A 26,278-nucleotide genomic window follows, 5' to 3' on the forward strand; every position below is an offset into this window, starting at 1 on the left:
AAACTGGGAAAATTCTTTTAAACGTAGCTTCTGGCTGAGACAAACAGCCTCTCCTCTCTCTACGTTACCTGCATGCAGTGAATCACATCAGCAGAGAGGAACAGTACAGAGGACAGTAGGAAAGACTTTCAGTAACTGATGAAAACATAACTTCACTCAGTATTGCGATGTGAGGAATAAAATATATAAAGTGACATTGTTGTTGAAAAACTTAAATTAAAACAACATTAACATTTATTTAAAATATTCACTAATCCTGTTCTGAATGCATTCTTTTTTAATGAATATATTTTCTGAAAAGCCATTACCTAATGAAAAAGAACCTATAAGAGTACTGATATAGTCCTGAACCGATGAGGAGTATCGACAAGAGTAGTATCGATAAATTCTTAATGATCCCTTAGTGGATAAATATGAACCCTTTCAAAGTCCCCCAAATACATAGTAAAACATAGCATACTTATATGTGTTTGTTTGTTTCCTGAAAAATTGTCATTCACTACTCCTAACCCTCACTTGAAAACTTTTTATGCATTTGCTTCCTATGTGAACAGATGAAAGAAGCCACAGAGCAGCAGGATCTGGCAGGATTCAAACCAGAGCTGTGCCTCATGGATCCCACCAAAAACAGTATGTACTTTCAGCTCAAGGACTCAGAATATCAGGTCACACTTTACAGCAACACACCCACACATACACACACCCATCTACCCAATGACATTGTTGTAAGGAATCAATCCTCCATGGTGAAATACACATTGGCAGCTACTTTGCATTAGAAGACAAATAGAGGAGCCATCAGTCTGTATTGAATAAATAATAGCTTATATCCCAGGTGAGTTCACCCAGTTAAACCATAGATTTCAGATTCTCTTCTCCACAGCCTTCACACTGTTGTTTTTTTTTTCATCGCGCGAGAATAGCTGCAAGTGAAAGAAAGAAAACACTGCATTATGAAGCAGATAATTTCTTCCATCTATTATTCATGCTTCAGACTTACACTCATGCACATCTTGTGATGGTCCACGGCAGTGTAAGAGAAAGGGAGATAATGTATTTGTGTAACATGCTTCAAGCATTCAATACTGTTGCATATAGAGTGAGAGCTCAGCGAGACGAAATGGATACTGGGGCCCTTTTTTAGTCACGTCATCGATATTCTTGATGGTAAAGGAGAGGCGTAGGCGGCTTGAAAGTCACACGCAAACTCTGACCTCAGCTGAATAATGTATAGGATAAAACATGTTGTATATGAGGTTGAGGTTTATTGTTGGTATATAATGTTTCAGTTGGGAGAGGGAAGATGGATAACACTGTGAGAGGGGAGGTTTACTTCTGGAGGAATTCTCTTGAGGCTGCGTTTGAGGACCACCCTTACTGATGGATGGTGTTTAAGATGAACCTGTAATGCATCACTATGACTGATTCTCCACATCTGGCTCATCTACAGTGATGCCTGGGATACTTTCAGCTGTATCCACATCAGTGTCTTTTATATATACACACATCAGGAAACATGCAGAACAAATGACAGTCTGACATGCCAAAACCACATCTTATTTTTACCTATGGCAACACAGTTAATTGTAATGCACGGTCTATGTAATAGTGCAACAGCTAAGATTTTATTCCGAACTAATCAACAGGTAGTTGTAGGTGGTGAGAGTGTTAGTTGGAGACCACTGATTTCACAGTCCATAAAGACAGATGTTGTCTTGGCTGTTGGTTGGTTAATGAGTTTTTTCACTGGAGGCATTATGAGTTGTAATTATTAAGGAAAGCACAGATGTCACTAATAATGTTAACGATGGCTCTGTTCAATGGTCCCAGTAAGCCATGCCAGTGTGGCAGTGTGACAGTGAGTCAGCATGCACTATAACAGGACCCTTAAATGGAATTCAGCCATTGTTAATTTTATTATTCACACATCTGCCTCTCCTACTGTGATGTGTCACAGTGCCATAAGTTGCTTTACGATTCTATTAAGAAAGAAACCCCACTCTGTTCAACATTTATGTTTGAATAAATTGCTAAACAGGCTGTATTGTTTTACTGTTAAAAAACAGAGTGGTGAGTCCTTCTGTCGATAAACAGTCACCTTATGTTAGAGCTGCACTGGCTAATCAACTGATTGATTTGTTGTCAACTATTCAATTAATCACCGACTTATCTGACAGTTGATTAATTGGTTTGAGTAATTTTTTAAGAGAAAAAGTCAAAATTCTCAGATTCCAGCTTCTCTAGTTTCTCCTCTATGACAGTAAATAGAACAAACTAATTGATTAATTGAGAAAATAACTGACAGATTTTATAACAATGAAAATAATCGTCGCTGCAGCCCAACCTCACGTCAAGAGAGGTAGCAAACGGGTAGCTTGTTAGTTATACTGTAAATGACTGAAGAAAACTTCTAAGCACATCGTAAAATTGTTTTGAGCTGACATTTCCTCCTAAAAGCTCCAAAGTGGAGCTGAACCCTTCAGTCTGTGTAGCCACACAGCTACAAAAGTACACAGTTAACTTTAGTTTGTAGACAAGATAGCTAGTTAGCTGCTGCAGCACAGTAAACAGCATGTTGACCTAAACATACCTGCAAATGTCACCTCTGTCTAGTTACTTGCTAGTTGGGCAGGGCTTGACGCTAACTTTTTTCCCAAGGAGCACATGTGCTCCTAAGTTGAAAAAGTAAAGAGCGCACAAAGAAATTTAGGTTTACAATGTAAATTGATCAAATAATGTGTTTTCCGTAATAAACGTGAAGCAAATAGACATTTACAAGCAAAATTATTTAATGAATTTGTATACAAAATGTACAGAAAGGTAAAATCATCAAGTTTTGAAAAAGTATTGCAATTTAATTTTGTCTTTAATGTTATTATCTTATATATATTATCTTTGCAATATGATTATCTTATATAATGTAATTACTATCCTAAAACATTCTCCAGGTCCGCTGAAACTCTGCAGGACTTATTTCCACCCTGCCCAGCAGCGGTACCATGGCGAACAGTCCCTAACTGCGGGGAGAATGGAGCAGGCTTCCCCGGAGGGCCGCCGCTTTTCCCGGTCCCTCTTCTCTGCCACACTTTGACTTATTCCAACCGAGCTGACAGCCTGGCCGTGGCGAACGGTCCCTAACTGCGGGGAGAACGGAGCAGGCTTCCCCAGAGGTCCGCCGCTTAACCCGGTCCGTCTCCTCCACACTTTGACTTATTTCCACAATGCTGACAGTGGGACTTATATTCATTGTGCCGACAGTGGCTTGGAAAACTGCCCATAACCCTGTCACACGGGGAAGAGGAAAGAGGGAAGAGGGAAGGCGGCTGGAGTTCCTCCAACATTTGCGGTTAGATTATCATATTTTTTTATTGACAAAAATATAGACTGCTTCGGCTGTTTTTTTTTTATGCACACATGTGCCCCTAAATATTTTTTACAGTTCGCACACACCTTTTTTTAGTCGCAAATGTGAGTGAAGCGCTCGCACTGTCGAGCCCTGTTGGGTCCCTCCTCTTCATTTCCACTAACATCATGCGTTCTGCCTATGACATGTGGGCTATAGCACATTTGTTTACTTTGTCTCTCACTCCCGAGAGTGTAAAGGCCCCGACACACCAAGCCGACGGTTGGCCATCGGTCAAAGCTGGGGCGTTGGTGAGCATCAACCGCTTTCGTTGGTGCCATGTGTCCGGCACCATTAGAGCTAGTTGGCCTTTTTTCCACTGATTCCACACGTTGAATCAGCATTGGCATAGCGAATTAAATCACTTTGATTGGCAGTTCAGCTCATCGCACAAGAAGAGAAACAGAAATGAGGAATGTAAACAAAGAACTAAAGTTAGTGGAGTGAGACCAAAACAAACATGTTACATAAGTTAAGATTGTTTTTCTTAAGGCACTGGGCTCTTTCACAGAGACATTTTGCGATCGTTTGGGTTATTTTTTTACTGGCGCACGATAAACATGCTTTCAGCATTGGATTGTGTTGTCGATGTGCAAACTGGCTAACTAGAGTCTAAACAGTCTTCCTCTTTCCCTTTTTGAATGACGATTACAGATGACACCGCCTGCTGGTATGGAGGGGTATATCCTCTCATGCAGGTGCAGAACATGCACGCTTGTTGGCCATTGGTTCGGTGTGTTCATGTGCAACTTTTTGGCTGAGACACAGCAACAAGAGGTGACACAACAGGGGGCCCTCGTCACTGCTAGTTCTCTGACATTGGTTTGGTGGTTTTGGGCCTTAACACTGACACTGAAACACTGACATTGACACGCCCCTGTAGGATCACTTCTAATTTTTACCAAAAGAACTTTTCTACCTCCTTTTAATTATAAAAAAAAAACTATAAATAGTACATTTAAAACATGTTGATAGAATTTTTTGACAACAAAAAAGGTACGACTAAATGTTACTAAATTACCGCTGGACTTTAAACACTCAAAAACTGAGTGAATCTCCTTCATCAGAACTGTGTGGGTTGATCGACAGTACTGGCAACAAAAGCCCACCGCTGTCATTATATTCTGACATATCCATAACTGTTCTAACTATCCTTTTACCCCCAGTAACAGGGTTGCTATAGTTGTACAAAGCATCTTCCACTCACTCCAAAGTGCACCCCGACTGCTTCAAGTTTTTGTGGATGACATAACAGCGAAATCTCATTTAACTTCCATTCACCATCTGCCTCTGCAGCTCCACTGAAACCCACCTCTGCTCTTACTTCACCCATGTCTGCAAAGGTAAGAAAATAAAACTTTGATTCGGGCCAGACAGCTCGCTGCCAAGGATTATGGAGCAGAGCACTCAAGGTTGTTTTAAAAATCTATGAGATATTTTCGCCTCTGTCTCAAAATTAGACACTGACAGGAAACTTCATGCCAGCAGTCAATCAAACTGACAAACTCGGCCAAACAGATGTGTACGTGTGTGTGTGTGTGTGTGTGTGTGTGTGTGTGTGAGAGAGTGTGTGTGTGTCGCATCACTCAGGCTGTGCTGTGTCATCCCTGACTGTCAACCCAACCCTGTCCACCTCCAACCCTCCTCCGCATCAATACTGGGTTAACTTGTGTGAACTGTTATCATAACGTGTCCCAGTCCCGCTCTGACGACACGCCGGCTGCTGTGGAGGGGAAGAATAATGACTCTTTACATAGGCACACCAGGCTGCTCTCTCAATTAAGGCCAGCCAAAATACTGAACACCCGTTGAGCTCTCTCTCACACACACACACACTGCAGACTGTCAACATGGAGAGGAAGGACGGGCCAGAAGAGGAAACATCACACTGTGAACATTTATTAAAGGAGACATCTACAGAGGGTCAAGACATAAAGAAAGTAGTGGGGGGGAGAAAGAGACATTCAGTAGTGTTGTGCAGGAGAGAGATTTATCTGTATCTGTGTGTCCACTGTGGTCCCATGCCACAAAAAAAACAGCCTTACCAAGCATGCATTAGTAGCAGGTTGGCATGCTTTTACATCATAAACCGTTGGTCGCTTTCCCAAAAGCCACATCACTCATAAACACACACACACACACACACACACACACACACACACACAAACACAGGTACGCACACAAGCACAAGGGCACAAGTGCGCATGAGTTGACTGGTAGAGAGAGTGGGCCAAACGCAGTTCTCAGCTCGATGGACAATCCCAGAGTTAGTAAGGGTTTTTAGGTCCAAGCAGCTTACCCAATCATTTATCAGATTAATACTTTTCATGAGAATAAACCAGTCATAGAGAGAGACATATGGAATGTGTTAAACTGTGCTCATCTGAAAATCAAAGAAATATTGCATAACCAAAGGTCAAGCTGTGTGTGTGTGTGTTTTGGTGTGTGTTTTGGTGTGTGTTTCTGTGTGTGTGTGTGTGTGTGTGTGTGAGCGTAGTGCTGTAATGCTGTAGTGCTGTAGCTTGTGTAAATGATAAATCTGAATGAAACCATTAGGAGGGGAAAAATGTGTTTGGATTTCTCAGACATTTATTTTCCCATGAAATCACCATAACTGTAATTAAGTGAATGTAATCACAGCTTATATTTAATGCAGGACTATAAAATATTATAGCTGCAGGAATACGAAACAAAAACAAATTAAAAAACAAAACAAAACCCAGATATTTTCAGACAAGGATTTTTTCTAGCACCCCCATCTGAGGCGGTACAAGTCCTGATGGTTAGTATTTTTAAATAAGAGGGTCCAGTAAATTAAAAATTGTGTTCCTGCAACAGAACACTGGGCGATGTGATGGTATGTACTGCGCAACTGTAAAAATAGGTCCAAAGTAGTGGGCAGTATTTGGCAATACGGTTTCAAAGGTGGGAGCTAATCTGGGCTGGATTCTGGCATGATCTGGAGATTTTGTGATCTTTCAAATTCAGCTGCCTCGCAAGGTAACATGATTTAAACAGACATGGTGGAGGAGAACGAAGTTGTAAATACAGAAACCTGCAACACTTGAAATGACTGATCTCAGGAACAGTGGCGCCTCCAAGGGGGCCAAGGGAGGCCACGGCTCCCCTGATTCATTTGCTGCCTCCCCTGGTAAAATAATTGCAGGTGAACATTACTGTCTTTAAGATGCTGTGGCATGCTCCTTTTTAAGATAACAAAAGAGTGAGGGTATCTTGTGAAACTTGACAACCTAAAGCATCCACTGGTAACAACCATGTTGGCGTAGCTTGTTGGGAATGGGGCTAAATTACGCTCCAAAATTTGGCTAAATTTTTTGCAATGGAACCACTGACATGGCCTTTGTCAAAGGGGTCCCTTGAACTCTCACCTCAAAATATCTGAATGAAAATGGGCTCTATGGAGACCCACATAACTTCCCCTAAACTTGAGAAGGCTCTTTTGTTCTTAACTATCAATGTACTTCTTCAAATTAAAGCTGTATATTTGTCTTTTTAAGGAAAAGGACCACCAGCCTATCTGAAGAACAACCTACATACTTAACACATTAAAACATAACTGATTTCCTGAAATTCGGTCATGGCTTTTGGTTTTGGATTTGGATTTGGTGTGTCACCCCAAGATATTCAGTGGCTCCACATGGCTGCCCCTTTGAAAAATTTCTGGGGTCCCCAAGCTTAAAACTTATATTTTGAAAGAATTCTAGTTTAAGTGTTTTGAGTCTAAAAATTGTTTTGAGAAAAAAAGATCAGATTTGATGAAGTATGGTACAGTTTTTTTTAAACAATTTCTAAAGTTACATATATCGTGAAAGAGGATTTTGACCATATTGCCTACACCTATTTCAACATGTTTCTATTAAGAGACAAACTAGAAGGAAAAAATCATTTTTTTGATAATTAAATAACCACTCATGCAAATGCCAAACATTTACTGGTTACAGCTTCTCACATTTAGAGGATTAATCGAATAATCAAGGTCAGCAGAGTAATCAATAATCTTTAGTTGCAGCCTTCTGCACTCCTCCTGTGTGTGTGTACATGCTCAGTTGGTGTGTTCAAGCCTTACATTGGAGTCGAGCAGATCCATACTGTCCAGGCTTTTGCTGCGGTGAATGCGGCCTTTGATGCGACGCAGGGAAGGTTTACCCTGGCTCATGGGCAACGAGAGGGTGGAGGTGGCAGGCATTGCCATAGCACCGGCACCACCGATAGCACCTGTAAGCCCATCTGCACACCCGGGAGCACCTGAGGGGGATGTTTCTCCATCTGGCGGGGTCACCCTGCAACACAACAGACAGAGGAAACGATGATATTGCAAATGACGCAGGCACACAACTTTTGATCGGCAAAACAGAATAATACAAGATTCTCAGTGATGGCAACGTCGAACATCTTTTTTTTTTAATATTCTGCCACTGCTATGCTTTCCCTGTCTGAAGCCTAACACATCTGCTCTTGTAAAAAACATTTTCATGGTCATGAAACCAGATTTCTTGACCATGACTTGACTTCAGGTCTCTTTCTAAACTCTTTACCCGATCCCTTGCTGAAATCATGTTGGTGCAGAAAGTCCATAATAATCAAAGTATTTGAAGCAGCATTAGTGTTGTTTCAAGCAGCGACTGAAACAAAGTGAGTGATTAGCTGCCAAAGAGCCTGATATTTCCCTAAGGAGTTGGGGGTGACCAAAACTGAGTTAATAGGCCATGTGGTCTGACTTCAAATGAATGTTAATGTTGCTCTGTGTCAACTGGATGTTTTAATAGATAACTGGTTGTGATGTTTTTCATTAAGGTTTTGTTTACAAGGTTGTGTTTACAGCTTAATATCGTCCCCAAAATGGCCAAAAAGGTTTAAGTGTATGTGAATGTACCGTGTGTCACCTGTTACATTTCATTCAAAGCTTTAATTGAAACTACAAAGACATCTGAGACATCTGTGTATGTCTTCAACTGTTTGTATGTCTCTGATGTTGTATAGCTTGTGGGCTCAACAACTTGACATAACCACATCCATTAAATACCACATGATTCACAATGACCACGTTTTCTCTGAAGAACAATCCACACTGCCAGCAGGCACTGCTGCGTATCTGAGGGAAAACATAAAGATGCCTGAAGGATCTTAGTGACATAACTTTCCTCTTGCTGTCTTTACTTTTTAAAGGACATCCTCTCCTGTTGGCTGTACTTGCATTCCAGCATGTGTGAATAATTGGGCTGAATGTCAGCGGGTAGCCTGCAGATGGAGACTAGGTATGGAGCATCCACTTGTCTTCTATTATTAAGCCACATTGAAGCTGCTTTGCTTCTTTCATACATGGCTGCAAAGGGAGGGGATTTCCGAGGTAAGATGAGGTGAATCGCTGAGGAAAAACCACTCACTGTAATTCTGATAAATTTTCACCCTCCTGCTTTAAAAAGCTAAAATAACACAAAAAACTGAACAGACCAAGGTATGTCAAAGTTCCTTAAATAAGGGAAATGTTTTGAGATGGAAGTGTATAACCCAGGCTGTTCTCACACAATGTTTGTATGTTTATCAACAAAAAAGTAATGCACCAAAATTCGTACATATCCCACATTATGACGAGCAATTAGTGCATAACACACACATTTTGGAAAGCTGCAATCATGCGACAAATGCACTGACAAAAATAAAGAAGGAAGCGGTTGCAAGCGGTCCACTTATGATGTAGGTTGGGGAAATGCTTGGGTCACAAACAGGTTTGGAAATCAGCACCAGCCACCAGCCAAATGCTGGGAAAATATGCAAGTGACTGTTAGATTTGCTTTACTCATCAGACAAAAAACAATGGTAATCCTGGCAGATATTGGAATCGCATTGGAATCCATTAGCCACAGTGGCAGGTGGGCAAAAAGTTCATTTCCAACCCTGGTCACAAAACACAGGACTTTTCCCCCTGGAGACCAGTGTTCTGAATTGTGTGTGCTTTGATTGAACTGTAAGTAATTTTGAGGTACGTCCTCAGCATGTTTCTTTTCCTAACCTCCATAATCTTACATTAATTATGTAACTTTATGTTAAAGACATAATAGCATATGTGGTGCACTAATTCTTAGAATATCATATGAACCATTGCATGATGATACGTTGGTAAAACCCTACCTATGTATGGTCTAAAAACTAGCAGGGCTAGCAGACAAAAACTGTCATGTACTGTATGTTAAGTGTATGCATAATCACCTTCTCCAACAATCTCAATGTGGCCAGCTAGAGCTGAATGATCAGTCAATAACTACATCAGTGGATTGGCAGAAAAATTATTCTGAATCTATATTAATAATCTATTATTGCGGGTGTTAAATTTAAGTATTCTATGCTTTCTTCTCTTTTAAATTATTATAAATGAAATATATTTGTTCTCTTGAAGTGTTGGTGCTGCAAAATTGTAAGAGGCATTATTTACAATGTACTGACATTTAACACTGGGTGTCTACAGGTATCAGACATTTGAATGTATGCATTTCAAGACAAATTTTTGGACAAATCATCTTTTTCTTATTCAATCATTGCAGGTAAGTATAAAGGTTAGTCGTATGTATGTTGCCCCATGCAGAGATAGGTTTTTGTAGAAATATGGTTATTAGTGTGAGTTTGGGTAATTTAGCGTTTGCCAACAGGTAAGTGCAAGTATACAGTAAAAAGACAGTGTAAGGTTCAGTGGTATACAGATTTGTAACATCAGAAATGTGGAGTTTAAGGCAGAAGGGCACGACTCATTTTGTCACGAATAAATTTAAAGACAGATAAATGGAATTAGATTAAATATTTTTGGCAATAAAGACCTCACATATTCACATTAAAGACTATTTAATGATTTAGGGCATAATATTTATAGAAATTGAATTTAAGACTTTTTAAGGGCCTGCAGACACCCTGTAGAGAAAATACTTAATCATTCAATCAAGAAAATAATCTGGAGATTAATGAAAATAATAATTAGTTGCAGCCCTGTGGGCAGCTCAGCTCTGCAGTGCGCTTATACTTCACAGCATAAAGCTGCTGATAGAAAAGATTTTTTGCAAATATAAACCTACTGACATTTTGTTGGTGTCTTTGGGCATGGAGAAGACTGGATACAGGCCCATGATAAAATAGATTTGGCCAATCCCTGTCCTCTACTGTGACCTGAGCACAATGTCCATATGTGTGTGTAAATCTCTTTTAGGGACTGCTCTTTACTTATCAGAGGAGGGTGGCTGGTGTGTGACTTATCTATTTTCTTTTTATCTTGACCCTCTCCGCAACTACAAATATTTTTCCTTAAGCCTCCCTGAGTGACTGGGGAGATGCATGACCCTCTCCATAAAAAACCTATTTTTTATATCCACACTAAATGTAGGTGTTGGAGCCAAAACAATGAGCAAACAGTATGTGAGTATGTTATCACCAAAACAAACAGTGGATTTCTTCAGCAAGATGCAAATCCTGCGTACAAATCGCATCAGTACATCAGTACACAAGCTTTGTTTACACTTCAGCAGAATACGTGATGGCACCATATCACAGCACGCACACAACCAGCAATAGCAATGCATACATCGGCTTAATGACTGTTTTCTTTCATTAACTTTACACAAAAGTGGCAGAATATTATCAGTAACTTGGCACAATGAGTGTCATTAGATTTTAAAAATGTACCTTTTAATTAGGGATGCACGATACTGGATTTTTCCACTGATACCCGATATGCTGATCTGTGACAACCTATTTGGCCGATAACTGATACCTATATCAATATATCCATGTTTTTCCCCACCTTATTTTGGTGATCATCAAGTCTCTTCTGTAGTGGAATTAACATCATATCATGCATGCATACTGTTATCGTGATGGCCCGCTAGCAGATGGAGACATGAAATTCAATACATTTCAATATAAGTAATACTGATTTGTTGAGCAGTGTGATAATGGCCGATACAGATGATGTGCCAATATTACTGTGCACTCCTACCTTTGATGATCGAAAAATAAAAGCTGAAAACAAATACTTGAGTTATAGTGGTGCAGAATTTAATCTTTTTTCAGCATTAGGTTATTGCCAATGGTTTATTTTTTGCAAAATCTTAAATGAGACATGTAAAACAAAATTATTGTGATGAAATATAATTATTTTAAGCTTAGATTTGGTCATGTTTTCTGACAGTCGCATGTGTTGCCTATGACGTGTCCAAGGATCATGGGAAATTTGAAAATCTGACAATAATTTCCGTTTCTACTGTTTTTGAAATTATGTGATTTTGCCCTTCAAACCTACTGCAGGTTTTGGGGCTCAGAGGGGTTTTTAGAATAAATATAACCATTTAAAGCTGAAATAAAAAAAAACATGTCCCTCCCCAGTACTTATTAAAAAATGATTTGACATGGCTCCCTCGTTTTGCGCCACCCCTCCCCCCTCACAACTAACAAACAGTCCCTTACTGTAATCCCACTGTTGCTTTTACAAGAGGATTCCATTCACACGTTCAGCAGCAGCTTACAAAGCTCTGTGGGTTTTAAAACTGAACTGTATCTGTGTGACTTAAGGAGAGCACTTTACAACCTGTAGCTCACTCACTGCTAATCCTCTTCTAATAAATAACATCATTAAGGAGAAACAGGACAACAGAGAAAAAGAAACAAAGTACTGTATCAATCAGTTCATTGCTATGAAAGTTCCTGATCATGAATTAAAATGTACGTAAAATGTGATTTAATTTGAAGTACACTTTATAACATAACTTGCAACAAGAATTTTCAAGAATCATGTGACATTTTAATCAAATTGGATCAGTCTGTTAAGAGCACAACAAAGAGTAGCCTAGCTGATATAAAATCAGTTTGAGTGAAGCAAAGCTGCCATGTAAACAGGTGTATTTACATTTGAAAGATGTCCATAGACCTAATTTTGATTCGTTAAAGTGGTAATTTTTTATTTACTAGCCATTGTCGTTCTCAATTTGTTCACTGCATGAGATGCAGTATAGACTTAAAATACAGCTTGAGCCATGTATGAAAATGGGAAGACAGAAAAACTGAGTTTTACTGATGTAAAGTCTGGTCCGTGAGCAGTATAAACATTGGGATAAAAAATATTAAAACTATACAAAACATCAGAAGCAGCAGAAGTATGACTGCTCACTTGCTGCTGGCCTATGAATGATTTATCGTCAGTGATGCTGCAGGATTTTAGGAAGATATATTGAGCCATGCAAGCCAGTGAATTAGACACAGTCTGGCTGCCTGTGCAGACAGAAGTTCGTTTCACTTTTCACCGCCTCTGGAGAAATATGGAGAAACTCACAAACAGGCTGGAGTGCACTCACAATGCGTTCCCAAAGTGACCTCCTCAGTGCAAACAACAGACAACGTCGGCATCTTACGGCCCAAAAATAAAGAAATAACAAGAAACATTAGGCATTGACTGCAGTGAGAAGTGAAGTTTATGAATATTACATGAGACTTCAGCCCAAAATAGAGAATCTCCTCCTGCCCTGGATTTAAGAGGTCATTAGCAAAGGCTTTACGGATTACCTCATCGCAGCAATGTGTAAATGTTAGTGCCTAATTGTGGAAAAATCTTTAGTTAGGCAACTGATGAATGTATCAGCAGAACAGTATGTTCTTCCGTTCTAAAAATAATTTGATATAAAAAGCACAATTAAAAAATAAACACAGTTATCTAAAAAATAATAATGAATAAAAATAGGCATTTGTTGCAGCACTACAAACCAACATCACACTTCAAGAACATCAACGATCTCATCCATTTAGTAGAGATTGGAGGTTTCAATCATATCACATGAACTTCATCAGCAGCTGCCCATAGATGTGCAGAATTTTAAATTTCAGAAAAAAAAACTGCAAAAGGACTCCCGCACACTGTCTAACTTGCAATATAAAATTTATTTGCGACGTTTCGGTACTAGACCTTCATAAATTTTATATTGCAAGTTAGACAGTGTGCGGGAGTCCTTTTGCAGTTTTTTTGGTCTTCTCTCTCCAACGCACCTGTCTTGTTTTAATAGATGTGCAAAGTGATTTCCTTTGTAGAAAATAAAAAAACAAAAGAATATGCTGTGTATGATTAGATGATAATGTGGCGAGGTGTGGTAAGATATTTTAAAAATACGAAATAAAATATAGAAATATATTATATCATAATACCACCACCTTAAAGAACTATATCATAACAGACTGAATCCCTGTTCCTTCCTCCCACAGTCCAAAGACATGCAGGTTAGGCTAAATGGTGACTGTAAACTGACCATAGGTGAGAATGAGAATGCGAGCATGAATGGTTGTTTGTCTCTATGTGTCAGCCCTGTGATAGTCTGGTTACCTGTCCAGGGTGTACCCCACCTTTCACCCAATGTCAGCTGGGATAGGCTCCAATCCCCTGTGACCCTGTACCAGGATAGGCAGGTACAAATAATGACTGGATTACTGAATATCACAATACACAATATATATCTCGATATTTTTGAAATCTCCTCTAAACTAGACTACTAATATACTAAACTACTAAATAAACTACGGTTACAATAAAGGTAAATTAAGTACTGTTATAAATAGAGATACACAATAATATCTGCATGTCATTGGTATCGGCCAATATCAGCTTTAAAATGAACTATAAGAACCTGCCACATGCGTTTTCTTGTTTTGCACAATGAATAAATATCACATCCACTACAAAGCATTCTATTTCGTGTCTCCATCTGCTGGTCGGCCATCACGATAAGAGTATACTGTATGCATAATATGATGTTAATTCCACTATAGAGGAGACCTGACGATCACTAAAATTAGGCGGGGAAAAAAGTGGATACATCAATATTGATATTGGTTATTGGCCAAATAAGATGTTATATATTGGCATATCAGATATTGGCAAAAAAAATGTGCATCCCTAGTTATAAAAAAGTTAAAGTACTGTTACAATAACGTTTTGTAATGTTATAATAAAGTTAGATAGAATACTGTTACAATAAAGGTCAATCAAATACTGTCATAATAAAGTTAAATAAAGTATTGTTATTAAAAAAATTAAAGTACTGTTACAATAAAGTTTCCACTGTTAAAAAAAAAGATCTTAAATAACTTATTGTTATAATGAAGTTTTGTTATAAAGTATTGAAATAAACAAAGTGGAACCACTCATGCTTTTATTGTGAAGCACCCACCTCATCTCGGGCCATAGTGTTGCTGTCTTTACTGTGAACTTAAAGCTCCTGGTACAGTTAGCTGTTAGCAGTTAGCAGAAAGTTATACACTTACAGCAGCACCGTTAAATCTTAGGATTAATTCACTATGAGCAGGAAACAAACTAACAGATCCCCAATTAATGTATCATTAATATTTGCAAGATGCACTGGTGCTCTATGGTAACAAAATGTGACTACATGGTCATGGTCTGGAGCCCTGCAGATTCAAACAAACAGCTCACCTCACGCACTATCGCCCAGAGAGAGGTCTGGACCGACTGAGGAGTGTGTATCATGATTGTGACTGTGGCCTGTTAAAAAATTAACGCTACAATTTATAACTCAATGTTCGCTATAACGTCATTTTATACATCCTACGTGGAACAAGCTGTGACACAAGGAATATAATCGATATATCTGCCACCCCTAATATACAAGTGGTCCATTCCATATCTAAATCTAAAGCAGTGACATACTTTTTGTAAGCTTGTCGACAGCTTCACTAGCCTGCTCGCTGGGTGTTAAAGGTGTTGGGGGGCTGTTACCTCAGAGGTTTTATGTTATGACAGCTCTTCAGATGGAAAGCACCTTTCAGAACAATTGGCTCCGCTCAGCGACGACTACAGGGACAAAAGCAGGTGTATCTCATCACCATCCTGACACTTCTACCTAAGCAGCAGTGCTCCCTGTCACACACACATATACACACCAGAGACACAATCCCACCACTGATTTCCTGTCCTCCTCTGCCCAGGTGGCTCAAACTAGAGAAGAGCGCCATACTATGTTTTTTCTTCAGCTGGTCTTATATCAGGTCTAATAACAATGGACTGTGCTCTGACCAAAATGTTAAACAGAGCTCTGACGGGATGCCTTTTGATCCTGGGATTTGTCTTTGTTCATATCTTCCAGTTCATCGAGCGACAGTGGTGCATTCGAAATAGCTCCGTTGACTTTTTCCCCTTTCCATTTATATTCTCAGACCTTTTCAAAGAGGCTTTTACCCTGCCGGCATGTTTTACTTTCCATATAAACTCACTCAACAACTAAAGGGCCACTACTGCACAGGTGGGGAAAAGAAAAGTTGGAGCAAAAAGACAAAGAAGCAGAAACTAGAGGAGACAGGTGAACGGAGCATGAAGGAGCATGTTGCTGAGAGGCAGAGGTGGAAGAAAAAGGTCCCAAAGACAAAAGGAGAAAGACTATAATGCAAAGGGACAAAGGACAGAGGGACACTGTCAGCGTATGGCTCAGAGGTCGTCCTGACTGCTTCGTAATGCCTGACTGTTCAGCTGAAAGTGATGGCAGACGATGAACATGCATCATTCTGCTCACGGGCCCCCCTCGTACCTCAGGGGACAAGTGGTGACAAGAGGTGCATGACACATCATTACTTTATCAAGATAACCTCACTGACCCTCCCTTACAGAAGAATGAGACAAATGACTAATACGTTCGCTGGCTAATTGCATCCTTGAAAATGTCTGAGAAAGAAAAGAAAACAAGGAAGCTTTTTATTTACTAGTTTGAGTCTGTGAGCTCTTTGAAAGCCACCTGGGCAGACGAGGATGTGACTGCAAATCTGTAGTCAGATCAAGACTCTGATTAGGTCAGACAGGCTTGACAGATGGGCAGACCAGATTAGGCATATAGACATGTATCAAACAAGGCGGGACAACGCTCATGTCCGAGTGCTGTCTGACCCCTGTGGAGTACCACGCAGGTCACTGGCTGGTCTCAAAAAGCATGTGTGCATAACAGACATCAACAAAAACACAAACTCAACTTTAGGGCACATTAAAACTCAGAGTATGAGCAGAGGTTTGCTGTGAAGACGAGTTGGGCTAAAAGTGGACAGTAGCCTCAGATGCTACCTTACCGACTGTATACCACATACACCATCCCAACAACCATAATTATGTTTTATACATTTCACTTGAGGCTGTGTTTTTCAGATAACTGTCCATTACCACAAGGTTAAGTCCTAAAAGAAACATAAACAAACACTGGAAAAGGTAACAAACTTAATTAGCTGTTAGTGCGGCTCCATTTATTTCTTGAAAATGGTCGTTGAAAACTCTTTCTTGCCGGCACATCTACGTACTTGAAGAACAGCAGCAACTTTTTGAACCACGAAACTACCACATTTAGTTGATCCTGTTAATATCCATGTTTGCTTAGTATTGTTTGGAGGTTTGACTTTACAACAACAACAGTTTGGTCGCAAACTCTTGAATCCTAAATGGAAGATGGAAAACCAGTCTTAAAGGAGCAGTGTGTAGGATTTAGTGACATCTAGTGGTGAGGACTGCAGATTGCAACCAGCTGAAACTTTTCCCATGTGCCAAATGTGAACTCCCAGTTAGAATTCCTTAAGTGGTCATTGTTCGGGAGGTGTTTACCAGGAGCCAAATTATCCGCAGAGGTCTCTATCTCTCTAAAACAAACGGACCATGTGATTTGAACTGATAAAAACACTGAATAAAGCAGTTTCATTTTACAAATCAGCATTTCTCTGATGCTGTTCGGCATGTCACAGACAGGCCGCAAGCCCAGCACCTGCTAATGTACGCTCACCTTTTTCTATGATAACTTAAGAGCCAAACATTCAGGAGGTTTTTACTGTGAGCCAAATGATCTGCAGAGGTCTCTTCCTCTTCAAAACAAACAGACCTGATGATTTAAATTGGTAAAAACAGGGCTGCCAATGCCGACAGCTACCGATGCGAAAATGCGAATGGCCTTGTCTAGAGCCAGTGTTCAGTTTGTAATGTACATTTCCGCCACTATATCCCCCTAAATCTAACACAATAGACCTTTAATACAGATGGCATATTAAATCATGTTCAGCAAAAATATATGATTTGTAGTTAATGGGGCTTAAACGTTAAGTTATTGTAGTCGATTTCAATCTTGTTGGAATGTGGACATAATAAATTAAAAAAAGGGACAGGCACACATCAACCTATTTCAGTCACAGCATCAGTCATTTTTTGAGTCCCAGACACTCTCCACTACACTGCAGAATAATGCTATTACATCATATTAAGAAAAATGAAATGCCTCAATTATGTAACATTAGAAAATATTAATGTTGACAGATGGATATAAATCTGAAGGAAAAGAAGGAAGAGAATAAATTGAGATCTCTGTCAGACAAAAGTGGATCCCCTCTGCTGTGTCCTTCTCTATTTGTGGGACGGCAGTGATGGATTCCATCTTGTCAGCCCCCTGTGAGCCATCGTGACAGTCGGGAGTCACCAGAGGCCGAGAACGTGTGACTCACAGATTCTAAAAGTCATTGCTGCTCGGCATCTGACTCTGACTGGAGACGATGAGTCTCTGATAGGCCTCTGTTACCATCGCTGCCGCCAAAAGGCTCTTTAGGCAGCCATTACCAGACCCTTAGCCAGGCTCACCATTACATGAATCCAGACCCGCGCTGTGGAAGACTTGCAGTCAGATTCAAGGAGGATACAGCTGCAAAGTCATATTTGCACCAAGCCGTAACAGAAAGGTACAGATACGCACCATATGAATCAAATATGGCCTGGTATTATTTGAAATATTTTACTATAAGTGCAAATACAAAACTAAACTACTTAAGTTTTGGAAACAGTGACAAACTTATATAATTTTTTTCCAACATGCTTGAATAACACAATCTAAATTTGGCAAAATTGTAATTTTGAGGAAGGAATAAATCAAAAAGACAAGAGACCCTGATACACCAAATGGATGGTTGACCATTGGTCAATGTCTCATTGTCAGTGAGCGTCTGTCGCCCTGGTTTTTGTGGTGTGTCCTGCACTGTTGGCACTAGTTGGTCCTTGATAGCTTTTATTTTATTTATCTGTTTTTAGGTTGTTGGGGGTTTTTTTGCAGATTCAGCGTGTCAAATTGGCATCGAAGATGGCAGAGCTCATCTGTGAGTGAAGTCACTCTGATTGGCAGTTCAACTCAGTGCTTGAGAAGGAAAAGGAAGTGAAGAAAGCAAATGGCTAAAGTTGAAAGAGCATTCCATCACAACAAACTTGTTATGTTAAGTAAATTTATTCTATATATAGACATTGATGTCTTTTGCACAAACAGTTCGTAATTATTTGTGTCATTGTTCACTGGTGCACAATAATTATCGTTTGTTCTTTCAGCACCAAGTTGTGGTGTTAATTCACTAACTGGCTAACTAGCATCTTGAATCCATCCTGTCGGTCTTCCAGTTTCCCTTTATGAAGACCAATACAGACTACTGCCGCCTGCTAGTATGGCAAGATATTTCCTCTCACGCAGGCGCAGAGCGTATGTGCTAGTTAACCGTTGGCTGTAGTGTTTGTGGTGTGTTCAAGTGCAACTTTTTTAACTAGAAATAGGGAACGCAACAATCTTCATTACCACTAGTTCTTTGCTGTTGGTTTGGTATGTCTGTGGCTTAAGAATCTTACCAAGCTTTTGTTGCCAACTTTTAAAGCCACAGTGTGTAGGAATTTCTCCCATCTAACGTTGAAATCATATATTGTATTCAAACAGATGGCGCACTCTAGCGCCTCGCTGTTTCAAACATGTATTGCAACAACTGTAGCCGCTGTGTACCAAAAAGCTATGATAACACTGATGAAACCATGTCATCCGATACTACATGGTACTCCTACACAGACACACGCGACGCGTGAGTTGACAAACCCCCTCCTCACCATGCTGGCTGTGTTTACAACGTAGGACTGTTGGGACAGATGTAAATTGAAACAAACCAATCACGTCTTGTCCTTTGACAACTGACAAGTGGCTCAACCTCACACACCTCATCCCTCTCCTCGCATTACTGCGCTGCTAACAGCTGTTAGTGGCCAGCGGCACTACTGCCGCATAACAAAGTCCCACTCTTTGAGCATAATGCAGGATCATGTATTATGCAGCATCACGGGAGACGGAATCCTCGTCGCCAAGAAAGTGCAAAAGGGAATCAAAAAGGCAGCGTGACCGGGGAATTAAAAAAACAAGGGTCAGCATTGGGGTTGCCTTTCCCAGGTGGAGAGAGCTGCTGAAGGAGAAAGGTAATACAATCACAGGCCAGCGCTAACAGCGGCTAACAGCTAACAGCGGCGCAGTGATGCGAGGAGAGGGATGAGGGTGTTAGCGACTGGCCGCTAACAGCGGCTAACAGCCAACAGCAGCGCTGGCCTGTGATTGCATTACCATTCTCCCTCAGCAGCTCTCTCTACCTGGGAAAGGCTACCCCGATGTGGGCCTTCGTTTTTTTAATTCGCCGGTCACGCTGCCTTTTCTATTCCCTTTTGCACTTTCTTGGCGACAAGGATTCCGTCTCCTATGATGCTGCATATGCATGATCCTGCATTATGCTCAAAGAGTGGGACTTTGTTTCAAATTTGCCAGGGTAATAGCGAAGCGCCTCTTGCTGCTCTCCTTTGTCTCCTCAGTCACGCAGTGCTGGCCTGGCTCTCAACGAAAACGCCGAAGGCGGTGCTGTATGTCCCTTGCTGGCGGGTGTATTCTCAAGATGGCGAAACGTAATGGAACCCCACAGACGACTTACCCGCACAATGTACAAACAAATCCGAAATTCTCCTTTTACGAGAATAAGTCAGATTATTGGTGGAGGTAATAGTACACCAGTGATGACATATTTATGAATGCAGACATCAATTTTTGCCAATAAACAACTGAAAATGTTACACAATGTCCCTTTAAAGCTTCACAGGTTTCAATACTTTAGTAATAAAAAAGTATTAAGGTTCAGTACCACAATCGATACAGTAGAAGTAGAGTATATGTACCTTAGCAAATGCAGAACATGTATGGAAAAGTGCAATTTGAACCCAAACAGGTTCAGCAGTTTGTGTTTACTACATCATCAACATCAACATACATGGTAGCTAGCATAGTTGGGAGATGGGAAAGGTTGCCAATAAAAAAAACAAGACATGCTAACTCTTTTGCGACGTCATGCACCAGTCTGTCAAAATATGTCTGAGCAATGCTGATATTTTATTCTTGTAGATTACTCACTGATTACAAGTTTTGACTACATTTTAACAAAGATACTGTGCTTTAGTGTAAGATTGGATGAATATGGCAGATGTACATCTTTTTGACAGCTTTAATCCAACTTATCTGTCTCCTTAGCCTTCAAGGTGTCAAAAACAGCCCAACAAATATGACCAAAAATCATGCCTCTAACTGAACGATTACACTTAACATAGAACAAACAGAGAGCAAACAGCAACAAAGAGAAAATATGATGAGAAATAAGCAAGAAGATACCAGTGTAGAATGCCAGCAGTCGCTTAAAGTGCTATCTGCAGATGCTAGCACTGCGTGGAACTGGCTATAACTTTGGAAAGCTATATGTCACATATGCAGTGATAGATATTTGGTCACAATTATTTGATCACAAAAGAATGCCCAGTCATAATAACATAAAAACAGTGCAAGGCAGACAGCATAACGCTGTATACAGAAGTTGTAAAAGGAAAACCATAAAACTATATTCTTCGTCTGGTTGCACAGGATAAAATTTTGGCATTAAACTGAAGCCATTAAAAAAGCAAAACATTCTGGGAAAAGTTTGTTTTTTCTCCCGTTATCAGAATCTAAACTGGACCTGAAAAGTTATCACTAAAGGCCCTAACCCATAGACAAACAAACACACAGACAAACTCACACTGGCACAGACACCCAAAAATCCACACTCACCCACACCAACAAACACGTAAACACACACACCCACAGGATGCTCTGAGAGGGGGTGAGCCACGAGTCAATAAACCCTGTGTAATCTGTTCCCTTTAGTGGCATAAACCATCTGAGAGGAGATTACAACCGTTCTGCCAAAGTAAGAACATGCGAGTTCCTAATGGACAGAAACACTGAATACAAAAACACACACAAACACGTGTGTGCACCTTCGCAAATACTCTATAAAGAACTGTGGAGAGTAAGAGCAGTGTGTCCAAAGACTGTCATGAAGTCAGGACTCGTGCTTTTAACATCAGACTTCATGACTTTAATGAAAAAAGGCTTTTTTGACTTCAGGGAGGGCGAGACAGAGAGATACTGAGAGTAGAGGAGGGAAAAAAGACAGTATTTCTGCATGTTTTTCAGAAAAGTACTGATTATCATGACAGGCCCACCCTGGACTTGGGCTCCTGCTGAGGTAACTAATGCGCGGCATTGTCAGTTTGTGTGAGATTACGCATCATGGCCTCCATGAGTGGAACTGGAAGAGTGGAGGGGGTAGGACAGGAGTTGTTGAATGTGTGTGCGCCTCTGAAGAGCTGGGAGGGAGGACGTGTGGACAGGCAAATCAGAGGGCAGAGGGGGCTGCTGCATGTGTGTGTGTGTGTGTGTGTGTGTGTGTGTGTGTGTGGTGTGTTGGGGGGAAGAAGGGACGCTGACTTTATGCATCATTAAGCAGGTGGACTGAGAGCACCAGGCGGAGCTGTCGCTGTGGACTGTCACTGGGAGCAGAGTAGACATCTGGCACACAATCCAGGATGATACACCCACATGTTAGGAAGAGCTGCGACCGGTTTAAACACACGTCATCGGGCTAATTATTATTTATGGATCATCTCAAACTAATTACAGTGCTGAGATTATTACAGACCACTGTGTGTTTTGTATAATAGCAATGTGTTTTATACAGGGTAATGGAGTCGTTAACTTTAGAGCCTTCTGTTTATTGTTACTCAGCACCTTCATCTGAACTCTATTCATTTCACTATAGCCAAAATAAAACAATACTCATATCATTACAGCTAAACAACTTAACCACGTAATCTGGCATTAAGGGTGTGATCAGATCGAGCGAATGCAAGTAGAAATCGGTTAATTATTACTCATAATGTGGCAGATTTCTGATCTCACACTCGCTGACTGATCGCGGCAGTCTGCACAAACTTCTACAAATACAATGGCTAACAAAATCTCAACCTCTTGGCACATGTTTTCACTTTCAATTTACATGTATTATTTTATAAATAATTATAAATTATATTTTAATAATATAATTTCCACCTTGACAAGATGGACCAGTTATGATAAAGAGATGAATAAATTCAAGGTGACTTAGTGAGAAAGCCTCCCTCTGAATACGGTCTCTATATACACCAAGATCTACCAAGATCGTTTTTGTTGTTGTTTTCCACAGGATTTAAGGTTAACTCTTATTGCCTCTGGAACATTAGGGCAATGCAAAAGGTAAACACAGTTTGATGTTACTGCAGATGATCCACAACAGTACCTGTATGGTGCATGCACTGACTAATTCAACCAGAATAAACATTGGCATTTTTAGTTTCTGCACACCACAGCTTTGCATATTAAGTGGCACATATGTTGAAACTTTTGGTATTAACAACCTGTGTTTAACATATGGTTAGGTTAGGAAAACATCATGTTTTGGCTCAAAATACCTGGTTTTGGGGGCACAATAGCCTCTGCAAAACCAGCAATGTCTTAGTATAAAACAACCACTTTTTGAGGCACTATCCCCGCTGGAAAAACAGTCAAAGGTCACTGAAAAACACCCACATTTGGTGGCTAAAAAGCACCAGAAAAATGAGCCACAGGTTGCTAAAAACACCCATGTTACAGGGCTAAAAAGCCGCAGGAAACACTGTGACAGGTTGCTAATAAAAACAACCATTTTGTTGTTTGTTTGTCCCGATGAATGGCTGGCAGGCGTCTCTCCTAGGTGACACACCATCCACTGTCCTATCCGCTCCACCTCCAGATGACAAAGTTAGTTTATATATTACGTGACTAGCATTGATATGATACGTATGAAATGTGCAAATCTGACATATTCATGGTTTACAGAAATGTTCAATACCAACATTTTCTTCTGGAGACTGACACTGATGGTACAGTAATCACTTATATGTATAGAAACCGCTAACTATCATCGGACATGAATCTTTGCCCTTATATAAAATGCAGCTAAATACACAAACATGTAAATTTCAAATGCATTTCTCATGCAGTGAAGTGTTAATTGCTTTGTGCATTGAGCTGCTCTTTAAACATGATGGATGGATGGGAGTAGATTTGTAATCAAGGGGGTCGAGTGTTTTGGAAGATCATGAAACCATCTGGTGCATAACCCTCCCTCTCATCTATAATAAGTGATGTCTCCATTCTGTCTCCTTGTTTAGTTTTTGGAACAACAACACCATCTTCCTTTGTGTTTTTGTTGCTATAAAAACATTACCTGAGTGTACCTGAGCCAGTTTAAATCCTCTTGCTCTGGTATTCTTTGCTGTAGCTCTTGACACAGACAAAGCTCACGCTGTGTCAAAACACTGCATCATCTCCGTCATCACAACTATCAACTCTGGATTAAAGGACCACCAGTTGCAGAGGGTATACTGGCACTAGAGCTGCAACCATTAATCGATTAGCTTAACCCTAACTGATCTGATTCCAGATCCTTAAACGTTTTCTGGTTTCTTTACTCCTCTATGACAGTAACCTGAATATCTTTAGGTTGTGGACAAACAAGGCATTTGAGGATGTCATCTTGGGCTTTGGGAAATTTTTCACCAATTTCTGACATTTTATAAACCAAACAACTGATCAGTTAATTGAGAAAATGATCAACAGATTAGTCACCAATGAAAAATGTTGATAGTTGTTTCCCAAATTTGCCCCAATGCGATTCAACAGCTTTTGAGAACAAACTAATTCAACTTTTAAATGTGTAACTAGAGCATTTACTCAACAATATCTGATGTAACACTGTCATCTCATCATTTAAAAAGATTATAAAACAGATAGTGACGATTCTTGATTATGATGGGTTTAGTCACATTTGAAGCCAAAATATCAGATTTTGTTGTGAATTTTAATTTCCTGGGTGGGCTAAAACTTCACAGAGAAGGACACAATAAAACACCCAGGACCAAACATGAACGGAGGAAGTCTTTCAGAAAATCTGCACTGTCCAAACACACCTGAGGGTCAACAGCTTGGGGGATTTCAGGCATCGTGCCTAGCAACGCCCCTCAGCTGTTCTAAAATCAATGTAAACCACATCCTCTCGTGGCTTAATGCTTAAATTAACTGCTCAGCCTGGTTTCTTTTAATGTTTTCATTTTGTGAATGTGCCACAAAGGTTAGAGAGTAAACCTGATGCAAAGCAGTGCATTTCAAAAGAAAATGGCCTGCAAGATATGTAGATAGATGGGTGGATAAATGGATAAGGGCTACTACTATTAGCTCAAATGTTACCGAACATCTTGATATAAACTTGACTATCAAACACTTCATGTAAACTTGGGTATAAGCTAAGTCTTCCCGTTTTAAATCATGTGACACTGCTGAGTATTACCTCAGTCTGGGTGTGTTGCATGCAAGCCTACTGATTCTAGCCGCTGACTTCACCCTGAATAAAGACAGACATGGCATGCAAGTGAATGCATGGGGTGACTCCATGAAACACACACTGCAGGCACACGCTGGCTCAGCTTCCCTTCGTTAAAGTGGCTGTCGGAGGCGATACAGTAATCCTGTTTTAATGGCCGTGCCCCTTCCCCCACCATGATGTGATGGCCCCAGACAAACTGCCGCGCCTCTCTTAAGGGAGAAGTGTCAAAACCAAGTCACCACTGTGTCCCTCGCAACACATTTGACAGCAGTCACGAGCTAAGAGCAGAAAACCAATCCATTCCCCTCGTGTGATGACTTCTGAGTCCGTCAGGTGTCTTACTACGGGCTTGTTCCTATATATAGGATGAACTCAGATTGGACGTTCATTACAATAAACTGTTTTTCTTGTTACAGTAAAGTAATGCCAATCTGGGAGGATTATACCTCCAGCTTAATGTTATCTATGTGGATTACAGAAGAAGAAGAACTGAATGTGCCCATTGTACGAATAATGAGAGCCTATAATTAGACTGAAAACTACTCTGCTGTGTAATGTTTTGGGTTTTCCTTTTTTTTAAATTAATGAGGCTCCAAATGTCAAGAGCAAGAGACTTAGAGTTTACCACAATATGACCCACAGTGTACATCTGGTGTTACGGCCTCTGTCATGTTGACAAGCCAAATATGGTTATAGGCATTAAAATCAGCCTCTTGTTCTCCCAATCTCAACCAACTACTTACAAAATTTACAAAACGATAGGTCAAATAATCTGTTAGTAGACTGCCATAAAAGTTATGAATGAGAATAATGGCATTTTAAAATACAGATAATCTTTTAAGACACTTACAATGCAATACTTCCCAAACTCTTTGTTTCTAGCTTCTCAAATATAAGTGGGGTTTTTTCTTTCTCTGTTTATATCATTGTAGGGTCTTCAACTAAAAACTATTTTTATTATTGATTCATCTAAACAGTTATATCTTCATAAATCAACTAGTTGGGTGTAGAAAATGTTAGAAAATGGTGAAAAATGTCCATCAAATGTCTTGTTTTGTGTGACAAACAGTACAACCATCAGCCCAAATACGACAAAGATAAGCAGAAAATCCTCACGCTAGAAAAGCTAAACCCAAATCATCAAAGCAGTTGCCAATTAATTTTCTATCAACAACTCACTTATCAGATTGAAGATTCAAGAAGTGTATTGTCATGTGCACAGTAAAAAAAACCTCACTGGTTATAAGGTCTATATTGCTG

General features: G+C 40.1%; 1 protein-coding gene across 13 annotated transcripts in view; it reads right to left on the bottom strand.

Annotated features, from left to right (window-relative positions):
* tjp1a (tight junction protein 1a) overlaps window positions 1-26,278 on the bottom strand; it is a 131,414-nt gene that overhangs the window by 102,093 nt on the left and 3,043 nt on the right. For all 13 annotated transcript variants that reach the window (XM_078175221.1, XM_078175235.1, XM_078175247.1 and 10 more), the window contains exon 2: window positions 7,491-7,704. In XM_078175221.1, coding sequence (XP_078031347.1) covers window positions 7,491-7,704 — 214 coding nt within the window. The remainder of the gene's footprint in view (window positions 1-7,490; window positions 7,705-26,278) is intronic.

The sequence above is a fragment of the Epinephelus lanceolatus genome, chromosome 2 (genome assembly GCF_041903045.1).
Source record: "Epinephelus lanceolatus isolate andai-2023 chromosome 2, ASM4190304v1, whole genome shotgun sequence".
Taxonomy (NCBI): domain Eukaryota; kingdom Metazoa; phylum Chordata; class Actinopteri; order Perciformes; family Serranidae; genus Epinephelus; species Epinephelus lanceolatus.